At 39.3% G+C, this 13,822-nt stretch overlaps 1 protein-coding gene across 1 annotated transcript in view; it reads right to left on the bottom strand.

The window, feature by feature from the left end:
• Positions 1 to 13,822, bottom strand: part of CNTNAP5 (contactin associated protein family member 5) — a 298,702-nt gene that overhangs the window by 34,479 nt on the left and 250,401 nt on the right. The window contains exons 18-19 of the mRNA XM_063341381.1: positions 9,219 to 9,458; positions 7,444 to 7,668 (exon numbers count right to left, since the gene is read on the bottom strand). Of these exons, the coding sequence (XP_063197451.1) occupies positions 7,444 to 7,668; positions 9,219 to 9,458 (465 nt within the window). The remainder of the gene's footprint in view (positions 1 to 7,443; positions 7,669 to 9,218; positions 9,459 to 13,822) is intronic.

The following is a 13,822-nucleotide window of genomic DNA, read 5'->3' as shown; positions in this document are numbered from 1 at the left end:
AAAGAGCTGAGGGCATCAGATGCACTTAAATCTCCCTAATTACTGAATTACCTGCTTTCTGATGGTGAGATTTATTCTGGTAAATTTTAACCTACACCTTTTCTACACGTTCTGTGGAATTTTCAAAGACACTTTAAGACCCTTCAGTAACAAAAGCTATCTGTATGATACTACTGGATCTGATACTCAGATCTTTCCTCCTGTCTTTAAAAACACACTGGATGCCATTAGTCTTCTCATGGGCAGACATTCAGTAGGCTCTATGGTTTACTCATCTTTGCATGTAGAAGAATCTTGCCAGGCTTTTATCTTACACTGTACTTTTCATTTAAGACTAGTGTAGCAGCCAGGCTGCCAGGCAGAGCTTTTATTCTTTACCCAGTGAATGAAATAAAAAAAGTATCATCCTATGAATTTTATTCCAAAAGTTCAACCTGGCTTTGCAAATTATGCATCATCACTAACTCTGTGTGAACAGCTCTCAGGCAAAAAAAAAGACTGAGATCCTCTTTTGTGATACCCTGAGGAATTCATACCAACCTGCCCTCATCGAGATCCTGGCTCATACTTTCCATTCTTTTCCTAGTATCTTTCAACCATTCATGTTTCAGTTTTGGCAGTACAGATACCTGTTCAAGCAAGGACTTGTTTCACTCTGGCCTAACAAGTAAGCATAATGTTCAGCAATGAGAACACGGAAACAAGGTGGTCTGAACAGAAAAAAAAAAAAAAAAGAAAGAAACAATCAATTTGAGCACTACACGATGTCTGTGGAGCAGGAGCGACAGCAATATCTTTTCAATAAAATTAAAGGAATATAATCATATGCCTCTTTTCTGAAACCTCCTTTTCATTCTTAACTCGTAATAAAGCACAGAACTTTGTGGATTAATGGCTTTCTGAGGTTAATGATCCTTGTTTGTGTTGAGCTCTATAGATACTGCCTGGCTGGTCACAAATCCCTGGGAAATGTTCTGCTCCTTTGACCAGTAAGTCCATCTAAGCACTGTCTATTTCGTAGGCTATGCCAGCCCCTGTGACTGGAGAAGCTGGATCTTTTAATAAGTGCCCTTCTCCTGATTATAGCAAACTCTCAAGGGAAATATTTGAGTTTCATAACAAGCCACAACCATTGACATACAAAGAACTGGCTTGTGTTCTTAAGAAGAAGGATGAAACATTTACTTAGTAACAATCCCAGCACAAGAACAATACAATGGTAGCATCACGATGACTTTTCTGTAGCAAAATACATGCTTATACACATATACTTTCACTACCTTCAAATGCATACTTCTGCAATCTTTCACAGAATCATAGAACAGTTGAGGTTGGAGGGGACCTCTGGAGGTCATGTTGTCCAACCCTCCCTGGTCAAGCAGGGACACTTAGAGCTGGTTGGCCACGGCCACGTCCAGATGGCTTTTGAATATCTCCAAGGATGGAGACTCCACAATTCTCTAGGCAAGATGTGTCAGTGCTCAGTCACCTTCACAGTAAAAAAGTTTCCTGATGTTCAATGAAACCTCGTGTGTTTCAGTTTGTGCCCGTTGCCTCTTGAGTAGCCTTGCAATGACATCTGCCAGCTCTCTCAGCACTCATGGGTGCACCCACCAGGCCCCATGGATTTATGTATGCCCAGTTTGCTTAAGCATTCTGCGATCTGAGCCTCTTCCACCAACTGTACATCTTTCTTGCTCCAGATTTTTCCCCTGATCTCAACCGCAGATTCCTGAAGGCCAGTCTTGCTCGTAAAGACTAATACATGAACACCTAATTTCATCAGGCAAGAAGGATGAAGTCACCTTTTCATTATCCATACGGCTAATCTCTATGGATTAGCGAAATTCCAGAATTATTGAAGATCATAAACACATATAAATAAAGATCCTAATTTCAGAATTATTGAAGAACATTTAAATGCAGCATCCATTTAAACATAGGAGCTTGTGACCCTCTGTCCTTCCTCCCCCCCCCTTTCAGGGCAGCTCCACAGAAATCCAACACTAAAAATGACTTTTCAACTGCAAAATACAAACTAGAACTTCAGTATTCTGGGAGATAAACACCTCCTCCAAGCAAATGGGAACGTATGTTTTCTTGCTAGCTGATTATCTGCAGCCAGTGGTCTGGTGCTTTATGCCAGATACCAGTAAGTTCAAAGTCAGTCTGTATATATGCAGAGCACAGATCAATTATTAACTGCATGCTCAGCCTTTCCTGCTCAATGTAATCCAATTACAGTTCCCTTGTTTTTCCCTTGCGGGTCTCCAGAACATCTCTTGACCCTTCAGTACGGCAAAATGATCTTCATGAGTACAAACACGTCCATGAATTCAGATAATGAGACAGATCTTTCAGTTCTCTCCTGCTGGAAAGCAGATAAAGAAATCTGCCAGCGTCCTTGGCTGAATGTTGTGGCTGCTTCTCCTTTCAAGTTAGTTTTGCACACTTAGAGATTTAGAGTGCCATATGCTAAAAAAAAATAAAAATAAATTGTTTTCTGGCACTAAGTCCACCTCTTCCCTCAAAGACTTTTTAGTGCTGGATTTGAAGTGAAAACTAATCAGCGTTCCTATTTTCTGTGACGCATGCTTACAGCAGGGAATCATCAAAGGAATCATCGATGTTTCTAACCACAGAAGTTTCTCTATTTACATAAAGAAACTGATTGGGAGATCTCCGGCCACCCCGGCCCTTTCTACTCATGGTGCCACAGCCAGCCTCCCATTTACAGGCAGCTGGGAAAAATTTCTTTTACATTCACCATTCCCAATCAAACTCTCGCTGGCCCCTCACTCAGTAAATAACATAAGATTTCAGGTCCAACTACAACAATTGCTTAAAATTATATTTAGAAGATATATAGTCCTATCTGCCCTATGAAATCATTCAATGGCTGTGAACCAGAGCTACACCGAGAACAATTCTCAGTCACTCACAGACAGTTGCTCAAAAACTAGTCTCCTCAAAAGCTGTCTCCCACACTTCCCAACACAACTCACTTTCCTGCTCCTGATCTGTTAAAAACATCTATACCTGAACCTTGGCACCATTTTCCACTTCAGTCACATAAACTGTGAAGGTTGTTCAATGGGTGCTGAAAGTTGTAAGCCAGAAGGTGTTCCCGAAAGATAATATTATTGCACTAGCATTAGCATATCCTAGAGGGTCTTTTCTGCAGCAAGTAGTTATGTTCTGTGGTACTCGCATCCCAAAACTAAAGCCCACAGGTGGTAAAGCAAAAGAACCATCAAAATCAGCCCCCAAACCCACCCCAGTGTTTCGGGAAGTCCCGTTTTTCCTGATTATTTTAGCTTTGCCCCATTGAACTCCAGAGAGCACAGCATGCACAGAATCAAAAGATTCTTTGCCTCAAAGAGTGAACTAGATTTTTTTTTGCCTTTCTTTACCACTGAGTGACAAAAGCTTTGTTTTTGCTTGAGAGAAGTTGTTGGAGATGCAGCTCAACAGACTTGCAAGGCAAAAACAACGAGGAAAATTTACGTGCCTTCAACAGAAAGCTGCTTCTGACTTGGAGACCGGAGGAGATTACAGCAGCTTTCTAGTTTATTACAAAGAAAAAAATCAGTAGCTTCTTACTGATGACATTTACCTCTTTTTTGCAGGTGTTAATTCAGCTCACCTCTGTTGCAGGTTTTGACTTTTTTTCCTATTTACTTCAAATATCAGCTGATTTCAAGACCTTATAGGACAGGGCAGTGGAATTGATCTAGGTCCCACTACTATATTCTGAGTATCAGAGACCTAACAGAAGAATTACTCAAGCTGTTTTCAGTTGTACTTTTGTTTTTAACTGTGCTTTTTTCCTTGTCTTTAATCTTTCCTATGCAATTTCACAGTCTTGCTTTCCAAAAGAAATTGAGAACAGAGCTCACTGTGACGGCAACAGGTACTGGATAGAAACAAAGAAAAACAAGGACTCAAATTGTTTAGTTTCTTAGGAGATCAGATAATAAATATAGATAAATTTTCAATCACTCTAGGATAGTTTGAGATTCTATCTCTTTTCTTTGATGGTGGCTATCTGCTCTTTTTCTAGATTAGGAATCATATTGTTTCCATGGAGAAAGCCAAGAGCGCTGAGAATCAAAAGACTTGGGAAAACATTTTCTAGACAATATACTTCATCATATTCATATCACATTTGATTACTTGCAGAGGAGAAGGTAGAATGAAGAAAGGAGAAGCACTACCACTTTCTTAATATTTTTCTCTCTCATCAGTCATTGGGGAGGAGAGGAGAATGCTAAGTTATTGCATACAATTTGCAAAGGCACATGTATGATTTAGAAGCGTAAGTATTAACTAATGGCGGAAAGAATCCTTTAATCATCTTTAAAAACATCAACTTTCAAAAACTTAGCCATAAGCTGCCAGGACACGAGCCATTTAACCAGAGGTAAGGATAACCTTGTGATATAGATAAGTCCTTTGAGTGGGAACTGTTTCTAGAAATATTAGCTGCTAGCACTACTGAGCATCTCATTTTATAGAAGGAGGTCATCTGCACAGGTCTAGAATTGTAGCTTCTACGTTGACATATGGTGGTACTGAACATCTGTCATAACTTTACCTCCTTCATGAACCACCTGTCCTCTGAGGCTCCAAGCACTGGAAGGGTTTTCTGTGCGGGCAGCGTTGCTCTGGGTCAGTGAAGCTGTGAGTGGGCACGAGGAGATTTTATTTGCTTTCCTAGACCTGACATGGCTTGTTGGGTAACTCTAAATGAATCATTTTACCACCACAATTCTAGTGTTTCAATCAATATGCACTGTATCTTGTAATGATATATCTCCATTACAGATTAATAGTGCAAATGTTGGGGTTAAATGTGATTATTTATTAACTTTTACAGGACACATTTCACACCTGACTGGATTAGACCATAGCTGCCTATATAAGTTCAGTTTCATATAAGCCACATTTAATATAGTCTAACTATGAATAAACCTTGCAGACACTTTCACTTCTTTTATGTTAAATATTTAACATGGGAAGTCTGAATTACCAGAAGCATTTTTCTCATTGTCACTTTTATTAAGTAATAATTTGCCTAGTTATTTTTTGGATAATAGAGAAGAGGAATAACAGGGTACATGAGTAGTAGCTTGAAAAAATACTTACAAAAAGTGAAGTATTCAAGTATACTTAGAGTGTTCCAATCTAGTTTCTTAACAAGTGGAAGGATCTTGGGACTACGGCAAAGAATATTATCGCTCATCTCTTAAGTGAGAATGCCCATTCCCGTTTCACCAGAAGCCTAACCTTTATTTAACCAATCAGTTATCCAGCAGGGACCTGCTTAGGTCCTGCTATACAATGTCAGACTCAGCAAGATTCCTTGAAAATGAGCCAATAAGAGAGAAAGAATTGTGCTTACTTTTAATGCTACAAAGGACATTATTATTCATAGTCCAGTAACTTTATGGCAAGCATAAACCTCTTGGAGGAGGAAAGAGTAACATATCTGAACATTATTTTCATTGGAATAATTTCAATTCCAACAAGACTAAAAAATAAGAGGATATGAGATTTAAAACATGATTACATTTGGGACAAAGGGCAGAGAATATACATGACTGAAATGACTGTCTTCAAAGAGCAACACAGAGCATGCACAGAGTAACCCTGAAAGAGACTTTGAGGAGTTAACCAAGGTCAGCTAGTTGTCTTAATAATTCTTTGCATATAGTGCTACATTTTGTAGTCCAGAGTTTTGGAGCCTGACATCTCACCAACCCTCTAAACTACTGTTATCTTCATTTTACAAGTGAGTAGAGAGAGATACAGATCAGAGAAAAGCACCATTGTTTAAGTTGCCTGCGTGTGCTGAGAGCCACTCCACCTAATTTCCAGAAGTACTGAGAGTCCCTATCTCCATCTGAACCGAAGTGGAGATCTGCAGATGGTGTAGCTGCCAAAATGCAATGCTTATCTCAGCTCCTGCTGAGCTGCTACAAGGGACCGCTGTATCCTGATCCCAACTCCTTCCCCAACCACTATTAGAGAGTCGCCCTTCCAGAACTTCACAATCGCAGTTTGCTTATGGTTGTATTTCATCAATAAAAGTCAGTTGACTCATGTTTATAAGGTCATTTTACACTACTCTGGCAGCAGTAAAGGTGATTTAAATGGATATTACATTTTCATTCACTTTAGGGCTATTTTCGATTGCCTGAGTGGCATCAAGAGACCCGAGCCTAACTGAGAAGCAGATTTCAAGGTTTCACCTCAGCAGGGGCTAACCTCTGCCACGCATTGGAATATTCAAAAATCTGAAAATCATACACATTTGCCTTCGAGAGCAAACCAGAGATGGAAATGTGGGACTGGACAGGAAAGGAGAGTGGGTTTCCTCAGTAGTACCACCACGCTGCTGCAACTTCGCTTAGGGGAGATTGGTGCAGGCTGATACTGTCCCAGCCACTCCTCGCAGGGATGGGTGCGTGCCAGCCTGAATGCTAGCTGCACGACGTAACCAGGAGATAAACCACTGCAAAGGCCAGATAGAGAATAAAACCTTCCCCTCCCTTATAGTTTCATTTCATGGAACTTGAAAGCTTAGCTATTTTGGAATTTGCAAGGCTTCAGAGTGGTCTGGGTCATTCGGTCAAATGCACATATTCAACCACATAGCATTAACTTTCTATTGTTCTGCCACAGGCTAGTGACTCACCAATACGCTTAGTCATCACTTCCAGTGCTCCAGTGCCTAAATAACTCTTGAATAATTCAAACATCCTTATTTATCTAGGATGATGTTCGTCTGGAGTGAGTTTTCTGAAAGCACTGCAAGGACGCAGGAGCCAGAGTCTTACTGAGAAGATGTAGGGCCTATGCCCCCAAAATCCGTACATGTTTTCAAAAAGTCCACATACCATGTACCTTTTAAGAGAAAATGGATTTACACCTTATGTTTTGGTCAGTGAAGCTAGAAACATTTTCTGGCTTTAATATTCAGATAAACTGGTCATATTCCATTGAAACAACCCAGTGAAGAGCAATACATGTGCCAAGACAGAATGCTAAAGATAAAATGATAATATATTTCTGCACCAAGTGATCTTGTACATTCGTGGTATTTCTCATTCCCTTATCTTGGAGACCTAATGGATCTCAGTGTGGAATAAATAGCAAGGAATTGCTATTGTACAGTCTTGCCAAATGAAAGTCAGAGCACATTTTAAGCCCCAACAGCATGATTATTCAAAGACTGAATAGGAAAGCACAGCACTGAATGCCAAATAAAGGGACATAAACAAGAGTGATGGCGATTTGCATGAACTGAATACCATGAAGTTGATAAAGTTGCAGACATTGAAATGAACTTAAATCAGTGCGGAATTCTATACTGTTCTCAAAAAACACCTTAACAAAGTTCCACCAGTCTTCCTTTAGTAGCAAATCAAGGGTACTTACCATTCTTGGAGAGAATCACAGCCAAATATTCATGAAAGTAGGTGTTGATGTACAACAGAAGGCTTGGAGTATGTGCCGTGAGAAAGCTAAAGGCAATATTTTCCTTGGACATGACAGCATCCGCATAAATGGCAGAGCTTGAGGTACTTGCATTTTTTGTGACAGGATAAGGTTCTTGGAAAATATAGGTAACGGAAGTGCCAGCTTCAAATAACGCAGAAACCTCTGAAAGCATATATAAACCAAGGGAATAATTTCAGCTACTGCATTTTCAGATGTCCTAGACAGGCATGGACATGAGCTGACTGCCTCAGAAGCAGAATGTTGCAAAATGTCCCTGGCCCAGCTGACATCACCATTTTTTAATTTGGTACAGAGAAGGACAGTGTATGGAGGCAGGTCTCTAAATTCAACTATTTTAGTATTGGAATCAGAGCTTCACGAGATAGAACAGGCCAAAATATCTGTCAGCCAAATAAATGCTCAGTTCACCATCTTCTAACGGCTGACTTGTAAGGCAATATTCTCTGTCTTCCCCCCATAGTAAAGACAATATATTTGTCCTCCCCAGTCTCCTTTTTAAACAAAGCCATTATTAAAGCAACACATTGACCCAAAGACAGCCAGTGAGGGAAGCTGTCTTTGGTAGCTCCAAAAGAAGAGAAACATCTACCTGTGCACGCTTAGATCCTGACAACCCACACTTGTGTTTCCAATAAACACCACATAGTCTGGCCATGAAATACACAGACAAAAACCAGCAGTTTTTTCCAATATGAGGCACAGTAATGTCAGGATTGCAGAATCTTCAGCTACAGACTGACTGCAAGTACTTTGCCTAATAAAGCAGCTCCACCTCTTGAGCAGCATCTCCTAACAGGACACTATATGGTTATTTGATACGCCTCTCGTGGCATCGGTGCCGAATCCTCAGCTCATGTAAGTGGGCATAGTTCCATGGACTGCAGTACAACTAAGCCGATTTACACCAGCAGATGATGCGGCCCACTTAGTAAACGCGTTGCGTTTGTGAGGTGAGGGGCAGCCGTGGAGATTGAAACACTCCCATTGCACCTTGCTGTTACTGAGCATGAGTTTTGTTAGTTCCTTCCTCTTCCCGAGAACATGTTATGTAAATTTCATGTTCTTTATTTGCCCTGCTCCTTTTTCTGGTGTTGGCAACATCTCCTACGAGCCACCAGAAAGGTTCAATGAGGACACATTCACCAGAGGCCGAACCATGCAAAACAGTTTTCTCCTGAATGCTTCACATTTATTTAAAAAACTTCTTAATGTTTGGATGGTTTGTGACAGGAATGGCAAAAATACCCATAAAAAACTACCTCTTTTTGTCACACCATTGCTCCAAAACTCTGTAAAGAAAAGCTCTCAAGGTTTTGTTAAGGTGGACAAAGCTGGATGAGATTTTAAAACAAGGAAACTAAACATTCAGTCATGGGCAGACAACTGTTAGGAACAATTTCAGCCCTATTTGTTAATGTCTGGGCCAAGTTATACGCAATCAAATACAGAAATCACAGTGGGAAATAGTAACTTTAATGGTACAACTAACAGCATTTTAATTTCTGAGGCCATCACTGAAGTCAACAAAAGGAGGACTTAAAACCCACTTAAGATAAATACTTAGTAATGCTGAAGGGACAGGTGGTATTAGAAAGTCTTCTTGTAACATGGGGGACACCAAGCTGACATGGGTGAAACTGTGCTGTAATTCAGAGACCACTAAGGACGTAGGATGAAAGCTCGCTGCCTACCTTCCTTGCAGAAAGGTCCTTCATAGGCTGAGTTGGTACAATCACAGGAGTAACCATTATACTTCTCCACACATTTTCCTCCATTATGGCAGAGGTTACCATAACTGCTGCAATGTCCTGGACATCCAGGTTTAACACCAGGTGTCATTTTGGCTCTCTCCTCAAGGTCAAGTTTCTGTCCGTTTAAATGCAGAGATCGAATGCATCCCAAAAAGCCCTTTTGTCTGGAAGCTGTTCCCCCTGAAAAAGAGAGAAAAAAAGGACATACATTCATTGGTGCGTCCACAGAGAAATCAAAGTCCTGAAGTCCAGTCCAGAGGTACAAATACAAACCCATGAATTTTTTAAAATATTATCTATGATCTATCAATGCATACAGTGGCAAAAGATGACAGATGGACAGCCCTGGAAACTAAAGTTCTCTATCTTTATGAAAGGACTAAAAAGCTGTCTGTGACACTTTCTTGTTGCCATTCTTCTCTTTCCTGCCTTATCTACTGCCCTGTCTGGCATTTAAACTGCAAATTCATTTGGGGAAAAGATTAACTTCTTTATCGTATGTTTGCGTATCACCTAATACATGAGAAACCCAGACCTAAAATGCCTTTTTTTTTCCTATTTGTTGCCATAGTACAGAGTATAAATAACACCCTAATCCCAACAGCAGGTGGGTTACACGTGCTGATGAGTCCAGATAGCAGGGATGAATCATGTTCGGCACCAGGCCTGCTGGCTGAAGGGAAATGACTTGAGTCAGAATTTATGCATGACTGCCCAACCTGATGTTGCATGTGAATGGTTGTTGTAGGCAAGAAACATGAGTTCGGGTCACAGTGGTTTTATTTATTACAATTGTTAAACGTAATTGCATTTCTTTCCGAGACCAGAGCTGCATGGATATACCCAGGAGGGCAGTTCAGTCTCTACAAGCTAACTAGCTTCTTATCTACCCAATGAAATTGCTACAGTGTTATAATGAAGGCACTTTTTCCGAGAATGATAATAATGATGATTGTTAAAGTACTTTGTGAAAATATCACTATTTTTCTTATTGTAGGCTTTGTTTGGCAGTTGCCAATGTTTTGCTTTTGAAGATGCCGCAATTTTGATTGCTGCTAAGAAATCTAATTCTGGTTCAGGAGTTAACAGCATTTGTAGGCTCTGAAATGCTAGCTTTATTGGTGATTCTCCTGCAAAAGTAGTATGAAATAAGTTATCTTTCCAAATTATTCTTCTGTAGAAGTTGGTTCTATATCAAAGTACATGAGATAAGAGATTACATCTTTCGGTAAGTCCTTGCAGAAGAGCATCTATTTTTTCATAAATTGTTCAATTAAAGCAAGACTTCTGCAACTAAGAGAATGAAGCAATGGTCTGAAAAGCAATCTCAGCAAAACCAGATTGTTCTGCTATACCATTCTAGTATATTTTTCTTTTTGGTACACTCATAGCAGAAATACTGAATTTGAATTAGAATAATTGAACTATAGGATAGTATGTGTGAGACAGGTTTATTTCGTGCTAATTTTATGATGCCTTTCTTAAAGCAACAAATATTTTCAAATTCCTCTTTAGCTAGCTACTCTTTTCAGGCGAGCAGATGTTAGCTCACTTATTTCAAAGGCCCTCTGAGTACAAGAATCAATCCTTCTGCATTTGCTGCACTGTGCACACACAATCCTTTGGAGATTTTGCTCCAAAACTAAACATACAATAAAGAATTTTCAGTAACGTCCAAATCAGTAGAAATGTGATTTCTCCCTTTAAGGTTACTGGTTACTCTGTTTTCTTTTGCATGAGAGGTAACCACAAATATTACAAGGACAAATGACAGCTTCCTTGCCTCTTCTCTCTGCACACATACAAATCTCAGCTGTAACGTTTAAAGAATGAGTACAAACTATTGCAAACTATTCCACAGATGTCATGTTTACTGCACTACCCATATTCTTACTGCTCTCTAAAGCATTTTGGAAAGCCATATAAATTAAAGTTCCTCACTCTTCTCCTCTTCTAATGTCCGGAGAGTATAGAGCTTAACAGAGACCACTGATATGATCCTATATCCACACAGTATTGCTTAAGCAAATCTGTTTATTATTTGGGCATCTGGGCAGTTTTCTTCAATTGACTAGACCTAATCTTCAAATACATTCCTGGGAAGGAGAGAAAAACTGAAAACAAACAAAGAAAACTCTTCCCCAGACTAGGCTTTGCAGATTCTTCCTACTCTAATAAGCCTGTTGGGACTGGACAATTTCATGGATGTGACCTAAATGTTTTGTTCAGGAAAACAGATTTTAGGATAAGCCTCAGGACCATAAACACCAAGGTTAAGGGTGTTCTTTGCTAAGTGAAGGCGACAGTCAAATGAGCCATGCTGCTTTCAGCAAGGTATTTATGCAGCTGAATTTTACTGAGAAGCCTTGGGGCAAGAGAGTCTGAGAGGAGGGGCAAGAAGTTCACAACTGAGCACTCATAGTGTAGCTTGGTGACACAATTGTCTAAATTATTAACATTCTACCAATGAATTGAGGATTTGCTTTACAAAGCAAAGGACTTTTTGTTGGCAAGAACTGGATTAGGGAGGCTGAAGCGGCATGAAGAAGTATTAGGAGCTTTCTTGCTTTATGTAACTGATAACAAAGCTAAGGAAAGAGCCCAGGTGTATAAGAATCGTAATTATTATTACTCAGGAGTAGGGGAACTTGCTGTGATATTTCTCAGAAGATATCCAAGTCACACTTGTTAGTCTCAAACTGAAAGTTGCACAAAGCAGTCAGCTTTACCCTAGCAATGACCCAAACAGGCTTAAGTTCAAGAACACACACAACTCAAAATTAGCATAGGGACAACGTAAGTCATGGAGAGACTCCCAGGTTCTGCTGTTGTCTCTGAACATCTGGATTTCTCTGCTGGAATAAGCAGCCATGACATCCAAACACTGAACTCACTGTCATCATGTATCGGTTAGTATTCCTCTGAGACAACTCAAGTTCACGTTTTTCAGAGTCTTCAGGACACAGCTTCGCATTGGTTTACAATCAGTGTTTTCTCCATCTAAAAGGACTAGACAGTTGTGATTTGGGTTTTTTTGGTTTGGTTTCTTATGGAAGAGAATATTTGCTCACACATGGTACATTTTTATCTCTGAATCCAGTCTTTTTAAATTCCTTCCCCAAATTTAAGAGAGAATATTATGTTCTCCCATAATTCAAGAAAACTGGTAGCTGGGTAAATAAGAGAGAAACATCATCAAGGTCTCCACTCAGGAAGACTGAAATGTGAATTCATTCCTTACTGGACATAAAAGAACCTACACACATAAAAAAGAAATCAATCCTTCTCTGTGCTTAGTCATTGGAAAATCTTCAGTAAAAGCCTAAATCTCCTAAAATACCTAAGTTGGTCAATCTGAAGATAAACTTCCAGGGAAAGTCAGGCCTTCCTAACTCTCATGCTTACGAAGTATTTAAAGGCTGATTAACTTCCTCAGAATGTGTCAGTATTGTCGGATCAGAAGTAAATGAAGCACAGCTCCATGACTGCCGACAACTGACTATTTTGTTAACATTGCTGGAGAAGGCTTCTGTTCAACTTTCTTTGCTATAAACCATCGGAAGTAAAAAGTCTGCTTGTCAGCCCAGCTTTTTAAAAAAAAAAACCCAACAAACCAATACAAAACCCTCAAGAGCTAAATTCTTCTACTACTTACAGTCCCAAATATATCTGGTTCTCGCGTTAAAAATGAAAAATCTGTCCAAAATTTAAGTAAATAACTCATTCATAAAACAGGTAGGATCAGTTTACGAGGAAGGAATTGGTCTAAATTAGCAGAATTCCTTTAAAATTACGTTATATGCCAACTGCCCCTGTAGTCAAATTTTACAAATGTCCAAATTTATTTTATATGCATGATCCACTGTATATAACTCCCTAAAAGGAAAAGACCTGTTCTTTTAGGGAGTTATAGAACCACCTCACATATACTGTACAGAGGCTGACATCTCTAAAGCAACAGGAAAATAATCGTAGTTTGAAAGCTACAGTGGATCTCTATTCGATCATCATCATAATGCTACACGATAATAATATAGTTCCTTCATCCCAAAGGATCAATAAATCCTTCCAGAATATAAATAAACTAAATTAAATTCTGACATTGAGCCTTATTTATGAGATTTACCAAGTATTTGAATTGATTCTGAAGAAGAAAAAAAAAAAGGGTTATATCTTAATGACTAGCTACCACCAGTGTGGAAATAAAGTTCCATGTTTAAATGGAATGAAATAGGGAGATTCAATCAAAAAATATTTGGAACATTTTTAAAATAGCACATCACGTCAGTTATATAGATTATTAATTAAGAATGTGCATACTAATTGTGGAAACCCCTTAATCACTGTCAGTGTGCAGAATGCTGCAGAAACTAATTTGTTGTGGATTATAGGGAGAGTAGGGAGTAATATGTACTGCTGCTTCTTTCCTTTTTACAATGTTGTTTATGCATTTATTTTTCAGATGGGATAAAATTCACTCCACGTGGTTGAGGTATTAAATCAGCTGCTTCCTATTAGAGATTAGAATGAGAACTTCAGTAGAG

Source organism: Chroicocephalus ridibundus, chromosome 7 (assembly GCF_963924245.1).
Source record: "Chroicocephalus ridibundus chromosome 7, bChrRid1.1, whole genome shotgun sequence".
Taxonomy (NCBI): domain Eukaryota; kingdom Metazoa; phylum Chordata; class Aves; order Charadriiformes; family Laridae; genus Chroicocephalus; species Chroicocephalus ridibundus.
The sequence above is the reverse complement of the archived record's forward strand: the minus strand, read 5'-3'. Positions and strand labels throughout refer to the sequence as shown.